The sequence below is a fragment of the Pollachius pollachius genome (assembly GCF_949987615.1).
Source record: "Pollachius pollachius genome assembly, chromosome: 1".
Lineage (NCBI taxonomy): Eukaryota > Metazoa > Chordata > Actinopteri > Gadiformes > Gadidae > Pollachius > Pollachius pollachius.
Genome location: NC_136934.1, coordinates 36,679,057 through 36,697,966, shown reverse-complemented (window position 1 = coordinate 36,697,966; position 18,910 = coordinate 36,679,057). Strand labels below are relative to the sequence as shown.

Below are 18,910 nucleotides of genomic sequence, written 5' to 3'. Positions count from 1 at the left end.
CTTTATGATCTGGAGCTCAAAAAGTTAATTAACATCAAATAGGTCCTACCGACCCACCCATGTCCCTTCCAAAAGGGGGGCGTTCCCTTCGCCTCACTAAAGCCGCAGTAGGCTGTGTCGTCATGCAAGCTTTCTTTAAACAGCATCCCAACACCTTCAGTTATCAGCTGAGTGCTCAGAGCCAGACTGTTGCTCACCCCGGCACCGCCTCCCATCCGGCTAAGACTATCCCTATTAGAACCAGGCACCAAGAAATTCTGCTTGAAACCGGACAAGTTTTTAATGGCGAGGCTCAGTCATTTGTCACATTCTCTATGCACATGTGCCGTGATAAGGGTGTGAATTCGTTAAATCCGAAATTTGCCACCTGTCCTCTACTGGCGAGACAACGTTAACAAAAAGAAAGAAAGCAATAGAGACACATGTAGGCTACCTCCTGAAAGATTGACCAGTTGCGCAGTTTTTGTAAGCGGTTGACTCAGAACAGTTGCACCTGCAGAGACCTCCGAAGGACTCTCTGAACTTATGCAGACGAACACCCGAATGATGGAGATGAGGTAAGCACCGGATTGGGGTTAAACATTACATGACATACAGACACAATGGAACCATGCTTTAACATGCCATTTACTGTTGTTTGTATAGGAAAGTGCATGCTCTCCAATAATCCTAGAGGTTTCTCAATTCCTGCTATTTAAACCTTAGCAAAATTAAATGCTGTTTTATCGGCTATAACACCATGCAGCGACCTTAATGTTTTACATGCAATTATGTGTATGATATGTTATGTATTATTTAATCTATAAATCAAGGGCTGGTGTGTTTTAATAATTGTCAATTAGCCTACTCAATTAACGGTATTTTAAGAGTACTTAAAAAAGTCACCAGGAAAAAGTATATGTGTTCCATCAATGAGATGATGAGGTCTGACTGGCAAAATACTGAATATTCTGTAATAAGGTTGGTGTTATAACCACAGTTTGATTTCGTATCGGGTTATCCAGTGCATGTAAAAATCGATACATCTATACAATTTATCAGCTTTGCACATACCACCACCTGTACCATCTCAGTATTCCTTTGAGACAAGTGGTTAAACTAAGTACATACATAAGGCACAGAGGTCCCATTACCTCTCTCTAATGGCTTTTAATAATTCAATCTCAACTGTCAAATATGGCTATAGTGCCAGAATGAGTTGGGTGTCAACTCGAAACCCTAAGGGAAATAAATGGTGTTTTTGTTTTTGGTTGTAATGCCTTTAATTATCATATTTTAAGATCCAACAATATACCTATTGTGGATACTTTTATCTGATGGCATGTTGCTACGATCTCCATGTAATGTAGAGTTAGGGTAAGAGTAGGAGTTTATATTTGTCTTATGCTGTATATGCCACTTTACCCAGGTGGCCGGATCTGCTTTTCTGGAAGAATATGCTAATATAATTATGCATAAGAGGAGTTGCATACTAATTAGAAGAAGCGGACTGTTCTTGAAAATAACAAGCATATGCAGTAGCAACAGCACCTTAATGAACACTACTCCACTGAATAAAAGATTTCCAGCCAACAGAATTATACATTGACTATGACTTGCAACGGTGTGGATTAGCACTTTTATTACACAGTTTCTGCTATTTGATTTCTACAATATAATTGATATGATAACAGATGTATTTAGTGCCATCATTTGCATTCAGAGAAAAAAGTTAGCCCCTGGGAGATGTCCTGTCACCAGTCTCAGGCCTCACCTACTTAGCCTAAGGATTTGTATGCAGCTGACCCAACACAGGCAGATTCTCTTTTAAAAATAGCATTTTTTTAACTGATTCTTGACTTTTATATTAACAACTTCAATAAGCTTTTCTTCACCAAGGACGTTCTTCGAACGGGTTTGGTGTGATGTGATGGGATAGATGTTTTGGTGTTTGATGTTATTAGCATGTTGTGTGTTTTACAGTTTCTCATAGAGTAACAGCAAGTTCACCTCTCCAGGTGCTGTTATAAATCTGTGGCTGGATCCCAATCACCAAGCTTCCATCAGAAGCCCTGAAAGCACACTCCATTGTGCATAGAAACTTAGATGCAAAAATATGAACACACACCTCACACACATATGACCACACACACACACACACACACACACACACACACACACACACACACACACACACACACACACACACACACACACACACACACACACACACACAAACACACCAAGAGCTAAGACAAGTTGGCCCCCCATCTGTAGAGCAGTGTCTAAGGCTAACAATGCTAACAGTTAGAGTCCTGTAGCTAATGGAAGGCTGCTGTCTCTTCATTCAGAGCTGTTCCTTAACTCCAGTGTCTGTGCTTAGACACCCTGGAGCTGATATGACCTGGTTGGTACTGGATCAGGCTTTCTGACCGCTTCTCGCAACTCAGTCTCATTGACGTCTTCAGTCTGAACCCATTGCACTCGGCAGAAACTCTTCACCTTCTGGCTTTCCCCCACTTATTCACTCTTTCTTTCTCTCGCTCTGCCTGTCTCTGTATTGCTATGACCCTCAGTCCTTGTCTCTCTCCCCTCAGTCCTTGTCTCTCTCTCTCTCTCGCTCTCTCTCTCTCTCTCTCTCTCTCTCTCTCTCTCTCTCTCTGTCTATCTGAAATGCATACACATACATTCTCTTTCAGTTTTATTCCACTTTGTGTCCCCTTTCTCTGGCTTTTCCTATGTCTCTCTCCCCCTATTTCCCTATTATGATTATTTCCATCCGCCTGCCTTGCAGTCTTCTCTCTCTCTGGCTGTCTCTCTTTCCCTCTATCTATCTCTCTCTCTCTCTCTCTCTCTCTCTCTCTCTCTCTCTCTCTCTCTCACTCCCCCCATCACCTCATTCTTCGAAAGCCTTACTTCACCCTTGATCGACTTCCGCCTGCCACCATTCAGCCTGGGCCTTACTGGGGGTCGCTGGTTGCCGTGGGAGATGGGCAGAGCGAGTCATTCGAGGTAGCACTGCGTGGGATTGGTGGAGGAGCCGTTGAGAAAAGAGGCAGAGGTGGTCCTTGCAAGGGAGAGGTGTCTGTGTGAGGGACCAATATGGGGTACCCAGGGTCCTGTTTGTCTCTATCTTTGTGCAAATTGGGCAGGACAGTCAGGATATTGAGCAGGATATAACTCTCTTCATGTTGAGGTCATATTGAACGAAGAGGATGAGGCTTTGAGCTGAACCCACTCTTCCTCCTCTCCTGACATCAGGTGCAGGCCACCGCTTTTTCGAATGAAAGCTGGCGTCCCCCTTCACCTGACCCAACCTCACCTCATATCACCTCCACTCACCTAAGCTTCCTACTACATCATTGACGAGGAAATACTCCCACATTGGCTTCATAATGTGACATAACTTCTTAAACCCCACAGCCAAAATTGCATCCCAAATCGTTTAGCCTATATACCCTCTTCAGCCAACTGCCGACAAGCCTAAGCTGACCCTTCCTGGCTGGCGCATACATGGGCTAACATGGGCTCTTGGCTCTAGGGGACTCTTTCTTCAAGGTGAGGGTCGTTGTGTATTCCTGCAGCTTCCTCCGTCTTTCTAAACACCCTCTGATGTTGCCTCGGATGCCTTCTCTCTCTTCCTCCTAAGGGAAACCCACCCCTCTCTCTCCCTCCCTCCCTCCCTCCCTCTCTCCCTCTCTCTCTCTCTCTGTCCTTGGCATATGGAAATGAGGCCATGGCCAGAGACCATACACCATACTGTGGGAGAGAGGGAGACGGTGGGAGAGAGACGAAGAGGAAGCGTTTGTGAGAGAGTGTGTGTACGTATGAGCACCCACCTTGTTATACATTTCTTTTTTTTAAGTTAAAGTTTATTTGAAAGGTCATGTGTATCCTTATCCTTACCTCATGCTTCCAACATATTATCTTGGGGCAGGGAAAAACAACATTCAACCAATTAATAAAAAATCTTAAAGCAATCATTTCTTCCCATTTATTTAATCCCACTTTGAATAAATTTAGAAATTATACAGAGCTGCATTCTTACACCAATGCTGTATTATCTCACACATTTAACCCTGAGAGGAAGTGTGACGTAACAGACAGGGAAAATGTGTACCAATTGACTGTAATGTGCTCATTCTCGACTTTTCAAGGGACAATATTCCTTATTTTGTTTAGGAGGACATCAGGTAGTACTTACCACAGAGGAACAAGAATTTAGAAAGCCACGAGACACGTGGGCAGAGTGAGTCATTCAGGGTAGCTCAATATTGGTGGGGCTCTGGGTGCATCCCAGAGCCCACCGTGCTTCACTGGATAGAGAGAGTAGTGGCTATAATGGGTAGGATCCCAGCCCAAAGGTTGTGGGTTCACAATGTCTACCCGCAGACATCCTTGAACAAGATTCCCTCAAACCTACTTGCTGATTGATGACACGTAGCAAAAAGATATATCACTAAACCGCTATGGATAATGATGTCTGATTAAATGATAATTTAGCGTCTGCTTGATGATGAAATGACTAAAGATGGAAGATAGTTCTAGTCATAGACCAACCGCGAGGAGGTCCTGATGCTTCTGAAAGAAATTCAATTGATCTTGGTTAGGATTAACCCAGGCCTTGTTCAATCTACATTATGCATTTAGACGCAGGAGAGAAAATATGTGTTATATGCCTCTGGCCTTGCGGCTGTGGTTTTGAAGATGCTTCTTGTTGAGATGAATGGTGCAGTGTGAAGAAGTTGGGTGTAATGTTGGGCTTCCACCCGACTCCCCAGGGAGGCTGGGTGTTTGTGGGTGGGGGTGGGGGGGGTTGCTGATAATCAGGATTCTGGGCACACTAACCAGTTCCTAAAGCTTGACTCATTCCATCTGAATGAGGCAGTCACTCCTGCACTGATTTTCTTCTGTTGCTTTGGCCCTCTCTCCCTCTCTCCCCCTCTCTCTCTCTCTCTCTCTCTCTCTCTCTCTTTCTCGCTCTCTCTATCTCTCCCTCTCTCTCTCTCTCTCTCTCTCTCTCTTTTCCGCTCTCTCTCTCCATCTCTCCTGCTTTCTCTTTCTCTCGCCTTCTCTCTTGTACAGCCTGACTTGCACGTACACACTCACACTTATATTAAATAAAGTACGACCTCAGGCTTTAAGGGGCAGTGCTTTTTCTACTAAATCTTACATGTCTCTGGTCGATAGCCTAGAGATACACTGTAATAACTGCTGTCAGAATTTATGTTCTTTTTTTGGTTGATTAATTTGTTGAAGTAGAGTTATGGTCGAAAGTAAAAAAAAGTAATGGAAACAACAACAAATCCATTGCTTTTCCTATTGTCTTCTCCATAAACAGAGATCCCTTAGACACAGATGCCTTAAACACAGATACAGAGGGATCAAATCAGGCTTTCTGTTCAAACAGTCCTTGACCTGAGCAACCCGTCGATATCTCCTCACCGACACAGGCTAGAGTGATGACAGCTGGCTACATGCCAGGTGTAGTGTAGGAATCAGATACCCGAGTATCTGTGCTCTGAGTGTGATGTGTGGTTCAGAGCCCAGATCAATACATGTGTTTGTGTCGCTATGTGCATCTCTTAGCAGACAGGCCAGGCTTGCTGCGTTGACATTTTCCACATCCACAAGTTGCTTAAAAGGCCTCATTACCCTAATTTTGTAATTTCGGTGGCCTAGGAGTGTGGCACTGATTAACTCAGGGCTGGCACCAGACCACAACATGCTGCAAAGCAGTGTGGAGAATTTGTAATTCCCTAAATTAGTTAAGCGGTATGTTATTTATATGGCAGATTAAGTAAGGGTGGCACTCACAAGGCCACTCTGTTTGATGTCGGGGCATATGCCCGGCCAGCCACCGTGGACACACCCCTGTGCTCTCTCTCTCCCTCTCCCTCTCTCCCTCTCGCTCTCACTCTCGCTCTCTCACTCTCTCTCTCTCCCCATAGTTCCCTCCTGCACCCCTTCCTTCCTCTCTCCCTCCCTCCCTCCCTCCTTACCTCCCTTCCTCTCTTCTAACCCAGCTGTTTGTTTTGGTTCACTCCCTCCCACCTTCCCTTCCTACCTCCGTTCCTTTCTTTCTCCCTCCCCCCTCCCTCCCTCCCGCCCTCCCTCCCTCCCTCCCTCCCTCCTCTCTAACCCAGCTGTGTCTCTTTGTTCCCCCTCAGGCTGGGTGTGATTCTGGGGGCCATCTGGCTCCTCGCCCTTCCAGCCACCTCCACTCCCATCCAGGAGTCAGGTAGACACACACACAAACACACACACACACATCGACAAACACACACACACACATTGACACACTCACATACACAGACACACACGCACAAACAGGCACACCCAATTACAAATAAACACACACACAGACATGCACACAGTGGGCACATTTGCCCTATAATATTTTAACACACACACACACACACCCACACATCTTGTCCCGTCAAAACATTGTCAATTTAATAAGGTGACCTCTGAACTTTCTCGGGCTTCATTTCCATTGCGCCACTGTTTTTGCTGACTTTGAGTTTGTTGTGGAAGCGGTGAGTTTCTGCGCTAAGCATCAAGGTCAGCTGACGCCCCCTGCGGTGCAGCTCAGTGGGATCTTGTTGAGTCAGAAACACTCCAATCACCTGGCGCAGGCTTAGCATAAGCTTCTCTGGGATTTTTTAATGTACCAAAATGAGGACTTAACCCACCAGACCCCCGACCGTAAAAACACTTACGTTCTTGGAAGCTGAGGTTAAAAAAATGTGTCGGCCGGCTGTTATCCCTGGGTGGTCGTCACACTCAATGAGGGAGCCCCTACAAAAGTCTGATTATTATTGTGTTATTATAAACTATCAAATACATGCAATCCTTTTGTTTTCTATTGATTGTTCACCTGTCACTCTCCCTCACTCCCAGACGACTCCAAGCTGCTGCAGGTGACCATCCCCACCCCGCCGCAGGTGTCTGCCACCCTGGGGGGCTCCCTCACCCTGCCCTGCCTGGTCTCCCTCTCCCAGCCCCCCCCCACGCCCTCCATCGCCGGCCGGCGCGCCGTGCTCTCGGTGCCGCGCGTCAAGTGGAGCGTGCTCTCAGAGGGCCGCGACACTGAGATCCTGGTCGCCCGCGGCGACCGCGTCAAGGTGAGCGAGGCGTACCGGGGCCGGGCGTCGCTGCTCAGCTACGCGGTGTCCCCCGCCGACCTCAGCCTGCAGCTGGACGCCGTGGGCTACAACGACACAGGCTTCTACCGCTGCGAGGTGCAGCAGGGCCTGGAGGATGCCCACGACGCCGTGCAGGTCAAAGTCAAAGGTGAGGGGAAGGGAAGTGTAAGGGTGGTAGACTCCCAGCATGAAGGTTGAAGGTTTGAGCTGCAATCTCTCCAGCCTTAACTGTTGGCATCCTTGAGCCAGAAAAGCTAACAACCTAACCACTACCTGCTCCTTAATGACATGTGACTCTGAAGGCAGCTAACTACCTAACCTCTACCTGCTCCTTAATGACATGTGACTCTGAAGGCAGCTAACTACCTAACCACTACCTGCTCCTTAATGACGTGTGACTCTGAAGGCAGCTAACTACCTAACCACTACCTGCTCCTTAATGACTGTGACTCTGAAGGCAATGTTAGCCAAGAGGGTCTGACTCCAGCAGTAAAGTAGGGACAATCTAGTTCAAGTTCCTATCTATTCTTAGCCATACCGACTCACAGAAATGTGTTTTCTATGTATGTCATTAATGAGAAGTTTATGGGTTCGGTCGACTTGTTCAAGGGTGAGGTCGACGGCAGACAAGAGGTTTGGGATTTGGACTTGGAGTCAAACTCCTTCAACGCTAATCTTTTCTGCCCTCTTATTCATGGCTGAAAACTGCTGCTTCTGGGTCATCAGGTGTGGTGTTCCACTACCGCGACGCATCCAGCCGCTACGCCTTCACCTTCGACCAGGCCCAGGACGCCTGTGAGGAGATTGGAGCTCAGGTGGCCACGCCGGAGCAGCTGCTGGCGGCGTACCGCAGCGGCTACGAGCAGTGCGACGCGGGCTGGCTCTCGGACCAGTCTGTCAGGTAAGAACCTCGAGGGGATCTCGACAACAGGTTTGAGAACTGCAGGGGACAGTCTGTAGAGATCTTTTTTGTTATATTCAGGCTTTGGGGCCTGAAAATTCCTTTGTTTGAATTATCGACTGTTTATATGCGACTACGTGACCGCAATATAGTCCTAACGTTGTGTAGGAATGTCGTTGCTAGGTTACAGAGCTCAGAGTTCCATGGTTGCAGTGGCTGGCTGGACATTGGGCATTACGGTCATCTTAATGGCAGCCGAGCTGCATGTCCTCGTCCGTTTCAACTCCGTCTAAAAGTAGCTTTTCCGGTTTTCTGTGGAAGAACGAGTTCCCGTGCTGAAGAGAGGTTCAGTCGAGCGAAACAGAATGTTCTGTTTGACATTAGATTCACATCAAGGCATGTTGTTTCCCGTACCAGCATTTATGGAAGAAGCTGGCTTTTACCAGCTTCTTCAAGAGTGGTTGTGGTAGCTGCATAGAGCCCCCTTTGGTATCGGATGGTTCTAGTCTCGCTCACCATGCTCTCCACAGATACCCCATTCAGATGCCCAGGGAGGGCTGCTTTGGGGACATGGACGGGCAGCCAGGAGTCAGGAACTATGGGCTGCTGGAGCCAGATGAGCTGTATGATGTGTACTGCTACGTTGAAAATATTGAAGGTACGATCTCAGTAACAGCTCCCCTCTTCAAGGATCAAGAAGTTTGCAAAGTACTACATTAACAGTCACATTACTCAATCTCACCCTACACTGAATAAACATAATGTTGTGGGTAAATGCTGTCGTCTTTTACGAATAGTATTAATGAAGCTAATCTCTAAAAACTGGCACCCCATGACATCACCCTCTCCGTAGGGGAGGTGTTCCACGGCTCCGCCCCCCAGCGATTCACCCTATGGGAGGCCAAGTCCTTCTGCCAAGACCAGTGGACGGAGTTGGCCACGACGGCCCAGCTGTACGCGGCCTGGAACGACGGCCTCCACCACTGCAGCCCCGGCTGGCTGGCCGACGGGAGCGTGCGCTACCCCATCGTGGTCCCTAGGGAGCGCTGTGGCGGCGGGGAACCAGGCGTCCGCACCGTCTATCGCTTTAGCAACCAAACGGGGTTCCCTGAGCCGCACACGCAGCATGACGTCTACTGCTTCAGAAGTAAGGAGTGTTGCATGATGACCAGGTGGTGCAGTGTATGCCTTTGGTGTAAACTTTCAAATTCGCAATCCAGCAATTTAACATTTGGTACATGCCATATTCATGTTTTTCTGCTCTATATTGGAAGGATAAAGTAGTCCAATGTGGTGGCGTCTAGTTCCCCTTCTAGGGATTAATAGTGTTTATTGTATCGTATCGGACTCCTGCTAAGCTACAATCAGAGAGCAACATTGTAGTTGGCCGGTCCTATCTAGCTGTCAACTGATAGAGCATGGTCTTAACACTGCAAAGGTTAGGGGTTAAATTCCCCTCATGCTGAGATTGTACTCACTCTGTATTTAAAACACCTTGGATTAAAGTGTCCACCGAGCAGAATGCAGCCTTCTCACAACCTTCTCATCCTTCCAGGCAATAATGGCCCCCACACCGACTCCCCCCATACATTCCAGGCCACTGAGCCACATGAGGTTGAAGACCATGACCTTGACGACCCTCTTGAGGAGGTCATCGCCAGCAAGGGGACCTTCCAAGAGCAGAATCCAGCAGGAAGGCCTGCTGGACCAGAGTCCCAGAGTCTGTCGCCGGGTGAGGAGTACCTCACAGTGTCCAGGGACCCGACCGAAGAGCCCCATCCATCTGCCACCGTCCCGTCACAGATTGAACCCCCTGCGGTGGCATCCAGCTACCCCGCGTCCTACCACCCATCCCCTGAAGAACACCCCCTAACCACCCCCCCTCTTCCATCAACTCATCAATACCTGGGGGGAGATGGAACCCCAACCCATGGACCGTCCCTAGAGACTGATGGGGATGTGACCACTCCACACACTGATGAGGATATGACTACACATGATGCTGATGGGGATATGACCACACATGATGCTGATGAGGATGTGACCACTACACACACTGATGAGGATATGACTACACATGATGCTGATGGGGATATGACCACACATGATGCTGATGAGGATGTGACCACTACACACACTGATGAGGATATGACCACTCCACACACTGATGGGGTTATGACTACACATGAGGCTGATGGGGATGTGACCACACATGATGCTGATGAGGATGTGACCACTCTACACAACAATGAGGATGGGACTCAACATGAGGCTGACGGGGATGTGACCACTCTACACACTGATGAGGATGTGACCACACATGATGCTGATGGGGATGTGACCACTACACACACTGATGAGGATATGACTACACATGATACTGATGGGGATATGACCACACATGATGCTGATGAGGATGTGACCACTCTACACAACAATGAGGATGGGACTCAACATGAGGCTGACGGGGATGTGACCACTCTACACACTGATGAGGATGTGACCACACATGATGCTGATGGGGATGTGACCACTCTACACACTGATGAGGATGTGACCACACATGATGCTGATGGGGATGGGACCACTCTACACACCAATGAGGATGGGACTCAACATGAGGCTGACGGGGATGTGACCACTGTACACACTGATGGGGATGGGACCACTGTAGAGGCCGAAGGGGATGTGACCCCTGTAACAGAAGAATCCCCGTCGCTTCCTGTCTCCCTCAAGGAGTCAGACAGCACTTCACCTGGAGACACGTCCGAACCCACGGCAACTCCCGACCACTTTGAAAACACCCCGGAGACCGCAACCGTGGCGAAGGCGCTCGCCACCGGCACACCGGATGCAACCGAGACGCACCACACCGAGACGCAAGGACACGGGGCCGACGAAGAGTCGGATTCAGGGGAAGAGGAGGAGGACCACCACACCCTCGCCGACACACGTCAGGAGCATGTGTCTGAGGCCCACACCCCCAGCCCGCTGTCCCCCCTGCTCTCTGGGCCCACCACAGCTGAGCACCCTCTGGCAGAAGATGGGGGGTCTGAAGAGGAGCCTCTGAGCTCGCGCCCCGACGAGAGCGCCGTTCCGCTGGGCTCCTCCCACGACCAGACGCTGGAGGAGAGCAGTGGATCCGCGGCCCAGGACAGCACTCCGCAGCCAGGGCCGGAGAACCACTTCACTACGCTCCGCTACAGTAAGAAGTGGTGATTTAGGCCAACTCGATGATGTTACAGGAAATGACGACGGGAAAATTAACATGTGGTTGTGATTATATCATTGTAAGCCTTTTTGAATATATTGATTGATATAAAATACAGTAACTGTTATGTATTTAACTGGTTATCTAACATTTCTATCTTTTAGGCAATTGCTGAGTTTAGTAAAAGTACAATGAATGAAAAATGTGTTTTAAATGTGTTAATTTGTTTACTATTTACAGTTATTTCCACTCCTGTTCAAACTCAATCTCAGAAATGTATGAGATATGTTATGTGTTAAATTATTTGTTAATGACTCTGCTTTCTCTGCAATCAGGCTCCGCCATGGGGCTGACATCCGGGCTCTCTGGGTCTCTGTCGCCCTCTGCTGGTGACGTGGAGGATAGCAGCCAGCACGAGTCGGGCTTTACCCGGACACCTGGGGGCGGTGTGGTGGTGGGACGGGTCCAGGACATGGAGCAGGAGGTGTTGAGCGAGAGGGTGGAGGTACTCCTCGGGGGGGAACAGGATCCTCTGAAGGAAGCTGTGGAACACAGCTCCGGCGGTGAGGGCTCGGCCGAGGTGGCCGGCGGGGCCCTTGGGGAGAGTTCCGGCATGGAGCCCGAGGAGGGGTCCCTGATGGAGGAACAAACGCCCGTCGCAGTCACCGACGGAGGAGGCGGGGCCTCCGAGACACCTGACTCTGGGGAGTCCTTTACGGAGTCCTCGGTCACCCTCCTCCCCGATGACCTCACCCTGACCTCTGAGGCGGCGTTCACAGGCCGCACCCCCACCCCAACCGCGCCTCAGGAGACCCGCTCCGACGTGGAGTACAGCGCGGAGCCGCCGGTTACCGTGCTAACTGGCCTCGCCGATGGCATCACCGATGAGGATCACGAGGAGGATGCTACCATGACGATGGACTCCACCTCTCTGGAGCAGCGTCCCAGTGTGACCCCCAGCCCCCCCCCCCTCGATGCGTACGCAGGGTGGACGGCGGAGGACCTAAAGGAGGAGGCGGGGGAGGAAGAGAGTCACACACACTCACCCACAACCAGACATGATGGTGGCGACATAGGTAGGAACACCCTCACAGTGCAAGCGACAGAATACACCCTTCCGCCCTTGCTTGGGTTGGTAAGTGCTTGGGTGTTCCACTCCCAGCTGAAAGGTATGCTACTTAGTTAGATCTTAAATGTCTGCAATCTGTCTAGGCCTACCTGTAGGCTCCACCTGCTCTCTTTAACGACCAGCCTCAGTATTAACTGGAATTCACTTTGGATGTTACATCTACTGAATGACAGGATAGTTCAAGTAGTATTTGCATATTGTTTATGTTTTAGGAGGGAGTGCTGAGTTGCAAGAAAGAATATTGATGTTTGGGGGGGTGGGGGGGGGGTTGGTTGTTATTATTGCAGCTTAAGCTGAGTCAGCAAAAACTGAAGGATTACCTTCATTAAATTTGAATTACATCTTGATTATTAGACCCAGTTGACTTCCCGCAGGGGGCTACTTACTGTGGTATAATTTTATAATTCTAAGAATAATAATGATAACAAAAAAATTATATCTTGTCATTTTGGTTAAGACCTAAAGAATATACTTTAATGATTGTATTTGGTAAAACATTATTAGACAAAGATATTATTTCCATCTGATATCTAAATTGTGTTTAAAGTATGAAAGGAGATTTCAAGAGGAATGTAAATGGCTTGATTTGCTTAGCTAAAGTGCCAACTTTATAATTCAAGAAGTTGTGAGAAGCATGCAGCAGATGCATATTACTTCTAGTAAGTTCTGGTTATATTCTTTGGCAGTTGAAACGGAACATGCCTGATTCAATATTGCCCTCTAGTGTGGAGATATTGAAACTGCAATGATATTACCTTAAAACACAGTGATTCATCACATCAAGGAAATCCAGTAATTTCTGTCTAAGCTTATTTTTATTTTTTTATTTTTGCTTGATAACTGGGTTATTACAGTTCTTTATCTCTGTGAACTAACCCTGAACAGATCATTGTGTGGAGGATTCGTGCCTGAATGGAGGCACCTGTGTGGACAGAGAGCCCAGGGTGTGTGTGTGTCTGCCCAGCTATGGAGGAAACCTGTGCCAAACTGGTGTGTTGCCTGCTTATGTATTATGGATCATTGCACTGCTTACCTATGTTAACACGTCATATAATCTGTATTAGTGCTGCACTGTATTTTACCTTCTCACCTATGTTTTATGTCAAGGAACTAAACAAACACAAGTATTTGCAGTATTTTTTTCAGTATTAGAGTATTTTCTGAAAAACCATTGCTGTATTTTCCTGTTGTGAGAGACAGATGTGGGTGACTTTCTTATGAAAAATGCCCAAGCAGAAAACCCTATTCCTGTATACATATCTGTTTTTCTCTCCATCTCCCCCTCTCCCTGCCTCTCTCCTCTGCTCACCCCCCCGGCCACCCTCTCTCTCTCCCCTATCTTCCCTCACTTCCTCACCCCCTGTCTGTCCCTATCCTTCTCCCCCTCTCTATCTCCTCCGTCTCCCCTCCCTCCCCCGGGTGAAGACCTGAATGCGTGTGATATGGGCTGGGAGAAGTTCCAGGGCGTGTGCTACCGCCACTTCTCCAAGCGGCAGGGCTGGGAGGTGGCCGAGCAGCACTGTCGCATGCTGGGGGCCAACCTGGTGTCCATCATGAGCCCCGAGGAGCAGGACTACGTCAACGGTATCCGGCCCTTACCCTCACCTTACCGGGAAGGGAGGGACCCCACTCCCCCTCCTGTACATCTGTTTTAAATGCTGTGGATGATGAGTGTTTCCTAACCGTACCTATTACCTATAGCTGCTCGTTCATGACCCACAGAGTCATTTGGGATAAAATGGTCTGCTCAATGACTAATTGGTATTATCTGCATGTATATCGTGTGCACACATCCGTGCCGGGGGTAAAGCGTGCGAGAGAGCTACCGTGTGACGACCAGTGTTCCGATCCCACACTCGTGTGAGGGCTGCCCCAGGGAGGAACATTAACCTTTTGAATTAGGCTATATCATTATATGAATAAAACTAATAATAATGAATCAAGCAGTTGAAAATGACGCTCTGTGCTTACGGCAATGCTCACAAAGCCACACACAATTAGTTATTTTTATATATATTGTATCATTTGAGAAACATTAGTTTGAGGGACAAGTCACCACTGAAGCCTAATATTACCGATATGAAAGAAGGAATAATAACGAATAAGGCAGTTGAGACTTGATTCTTCACATATGGCGATGTGTGTCCGACACAACAAAACACTCAATTATTTAATTTTGTTTTATATTAGTTCCTATCGTTAAATTTGATTGATTCGCTTCAGAGACAATATTAATCTATTCATATATTTATAACCAACACAATTATCCATGATGAACGACGTTCAGTAATCTATTTGAGAGATATTTTGAAGTACTACTGTTACAAGTAGCAATGTGTATTCCTTGTTTTGTTTTTTAGGCTTTTATAAGTCATGGTTGTTTTATAACTGGGCAGTGATTTGAGACAAAGTCTTCTCCATTAGAAGGACAATCAGGTTTCTCAAAGGAATGTTTACAAAACCTATGTGCTTTGTTGTTGCGGGGGCCGGATAAGTTTCAACAAACATATTCTGGGACTGGCGTTTGAACTCTCATTGAACGCTTGAGGCTGTCCCAGGTTGATGCCTGTGTGTTTGGGTCTGCAGAGGAGTCCTGATGATGGCTATCTCACATTCCTGAGTTGGCTCCTGTCTGCGTTCTGCAGGCGGTCGACATGTTCCCGTACCCTCCATTCAGACGTCAACTTATAGTATCTGTGCCACGGTCGGCTAGTGTTTCAGACCATTCCACCCCTTCCTGTTTTTTGTTTTTTTTCTTGTTAACTGTTTTATTGTAACTGTCGGATGTGTTCTGCACATGATGATTATTATCAGAAAGGTATTGCATGACTGCATCATCTCACACCAACGCATAAAGGCACACAAAATAAAGCTTTCGATTTTGCTAACTAAACACTCTTCTTAAAAATGGTACAGATGATTGTTAGGGACCGCATCTGAACATTTGACTCATGATGTAAGATGGATTTTTCACATGATTTGTAACGTCCATGAATTTGCTACATTGCCGTAGTAATATTTAGGTAAGAGCAGAAGCTTTTCTTCAAAGTGACCTGCAGTGAATTCTGTTACACGGGTCCTATCCGCCACTGACTGCTCGTTTCCCTCCGTCTGTCTGGTTAACTCACTCACTCCTCCATTCTCCAGATAAGTATAAGGAGTACCAGTGGATCGGTCTGAACGACAGAACCATTGAGGGAGACTTCCGCTGGTCGGATGGAAACCCTCTTGTGAGTATTGAGTGAACAGAGAGCGTGATTCACTGTTTTTATCCCCATCCTGTATCCATGTTTTCATATACAAATACTTGACTAGTATGAATTTCTGATCTAAACTTAATCTATGTTTTCAATCACAAAAAGGCATACCAGACTAACATGAAATACAGATCATTTTCACATCCTTACAATAATTTGTTTTCCCCCATTTGCCACCTACAGTAAGCAGGTTAACACAAATTCTCAAATTTAAATTTAAATCAAATACAAGACATAAAAACGAGTATAATTCAAATATTTGGTTTGTTTAGTAGCTCTAATCTGAATGCGCCAAGTCTTATCCCTGTCAGTGTAATCTACCAAGACTATGCAGGTACACTAGAATCTGATACTTCAGACAAGTAGTACAAACACATTATGTGGTCAAAACAGTCTACACTATCCCAGATGGTTTGTTCCCTGGTATTGAAGACAATCATGAAGAACTTCTCTATTTCCCTTGTAGGATTAGACCAGAATATAATTTGTGTACATTGTGTGTACATATACTGATTGTATCCCTTAATTGTTCAGCTATTAGGATAACATCAACTGCAATATGTATCTATCATTTCACTGAAAGATGCAACATGCTTTGTTCCCCTAGCTGTATGAGAACTGGTACAGGGGCCAGCCCGACAGCTACTTCCTGTCTGGGGAGGACTGCGGTGTGATCGTGTGGCATGAGGGCGGCCAATGGAGTGACGCGCCATGCAACTACCACCTCTCCTACACCTGCAAGAAGGGCCCCTGTAAGTAGGCCTACATACAGTTACCACCTCTCCTACACCTGCAAGAAGGACCCCTGTAAGTAGGCCTACATACAGTTACCACCTCTCCTCCACATGCGAGAAGGGCCCCTGTAAGTAGGCCTACACACCTCTACCAGCTCTCCTACACCTGCAAGGAGGGCCCCTGTAAGTAGAACTACACACAGCTTCCACACAGCTACTAATTATCCTACATTTGTTATGGTGTCGTTGCTATGGTGATTGGAGCCACTTCTTCTCCACAGGGATAACCATGTTAACTATTCCTCAGCAAAAATAAATTGGTTAACATTTGATATTTTGACTACTTTACTCGTCACAATTTCTTTTTATTGAATCAACTCTAGCCTTCTTATTGATTGAACATAGGAGAGAAGGTGTGGGAGAAGTTCAGAATAAACGACTTCAGTCGGACTGAAATCCTATGCTGTCCAAAGTTGAGGATGAAATGACATGGCCGTGTGCCAAATCAAGTAAAATCACACAGGTTTTCTGATGAAAAGCTGATGAATAACCAGAATGCCGCCCTGTTTCTCCGTCTCCTCCTCCTGCCAGCCTCCTGCGGTGCCCCCCCGGAGGTGCTCAACGCCAAGGTGTTTGGGAAAGAGCGGTCGCGCTACGAGACCCACGCCATGGTCCGCTACTACTGCACAGAGGGCTTCCTGCAGAGGTTTGACCCCGTCATCAAGTGCCTGATCAGCGGGCAGTGGGAGGGGCCTCAGATTACCTGCACAGGTGAGGAACCCCTGCCAATACTGATATACCACAGATAATACCACTCTACTAACCCATGCTCTAATAACCCTGCTTGTTAATGACATGTATCCAAATATACTGTACGTCACTTTTGATGGGGAGTAAATTTGCAATGTATTTTTTGGCTGATTTCTCACATTTTGTGTTGTTTTACAGAACACTCCGAACAACTCGTGGCAAATCAGAAACCCCTAGAAGGGTGAGTGTTGTTAAACATTTTCAGATCTGAATAAATTTGAAAATGTGAAGGGGGACTAGTTGGCTCAATGTTATACTGTACTATTCATGTTACACATCTTAACATAAGGTAGACTTAATGTTGATCTCTGCTGTTCCTATGTAGCTCCAGTGCTCTGAGTGGTGCTCCAGCAGATTTAAGCAGCCACCCTTCAGAGTGAGGGGGTCCTGGGGGTCCTTGAAGGTCCGTGAAGGTTCTATAGGTCCTGGACTCAGCCATGGGGAAACCAGACCTTCCAGAGGTGGAATAACTACTACCCCCACCTACACCTCCCTTGTTTTCTTCTTAAATTCAACACATCTTTTGTTTTCCTGTCACACAAACTGTCCTATCTTGTTTTAATGATTTATATATGTATACAGCCTACTACACCCAAGACACTGGGTGTAAAAAAGTGAAGAGGATGAAAAGGAAATATGTTTCATTGGCCCTGAGTAGATGAATGATTCCTCTATCTCCCAAGGTTTAAGATATGATTTTAGAGACCTTTCAGTCTTGTTGCAAAGAGGGATTTCTTTCTGATTACTGTACTCTTGGTGGGGGAAATGGCACAATGAAAATGTTATGTTATCACTGTTAACACACATTTGAATGAAATAATGAACCATAACAGCACAATGTAACACGTGATTAAAGACACGGGTAGACCTGGTAGTAACACGTTAACACAGCAGAATAATTCCATATATGTCAAGAATTTTATTATACAGTTTCGAAACTGCAGAATTTATTTTGAATAGTGATGCTAGTAGAGGCTCATTACATGGAGTGAAATTAATGGATGTCATTTCAAGATAAACACATTTGAAAATAAATTAGTGTTTTTTTGTCAATGGAAAAATGCATCAAGCATATATACCAGCTGAAAATGTAAAATATGCTAGGTGGAATGTTGAAATACATAAATAATGAATTGCGGCTAGCGTGTTTCACATTTATTTATGGGTATATTTAGTGTGATTCTAGTTCATGAATAACACAACAAACATGTTAGCTGAATATTACTAGTGATGCTAGCCAGAAAACATCAATCATCATCAATATGCATGTATTTGGGCTTTTTAAGGGTTCCAAAATAGATTCTCCATATTATACATAATGGCCCCATTTATTGAAAAGTACCTAGCTCATCCCAAACTTGTGTTAGTTCTTGTCAACACCACACCAAAGACCTAGATGTAAAGTCAGTCACACTGAAGAATTTGCTATGCATTTGCCATCTACTATTAAAGGTGAAATATTATATCGTTAGGTGTGAGTGTGATTAGCCGTTACAAGCCATTTTGAAAATCTGCCTTTTCTGACATGACAAATGGCCGTGTCCACCTAGATGTATGCCAGTTAGACGAGCAACGTTTGCTACACCCCACTGGGTAGGCTGGTAGACGGATCTATCCAGCACACATCTAGGTGGACACGCCCACTTGTGATGTCAGAAGAGGCCTATTTTCAAAACGTCTTGCAACAGCTTATCACACTCACACCTGGTGATATAATATGTCACCTTTAACTTTAGAGACG

The 18,910-nt window shown here is 46.5% G+C and overlaps 1 protein-coding gene across 1 annotated transcript; it reads left to right on the top strand.

Annotated features, from left to right (window-relative positions):
- Positions 1-525: 525 nt before the first annotated feature.
- Positions 526-18,106, top strand: bcan (brevican; the record flags this gene model as incomplete). Its single annotated transcript, XM_079752906.1, has 15 exons — positions 526-557; positions 6,150-6,220; positions 6,883-7,275; positions 7,854-8,028; positions 8,559-8,686; positions 8,882-9,175; positions 9,584-11,233; positions 11,575-12,315; positions 13,254-13,358; positions 13,794-13,990; positions 15,521-15,598; positions 16,233-16,377; positions 16,951-17,130; positions 17,308-17,350; positions 17,495-18,106. 15 exons carry the CDS (start codon positions 526-528, stop codon positions 17,547-17,549), a joined length of 4,287 nt encoding a protein of 1,428 aa, XP_079609032.1. The 3' UTR covers positions 17,550-18,106.
- Positions 18,107-18,910: the final 804 nt, after the last annotated feature.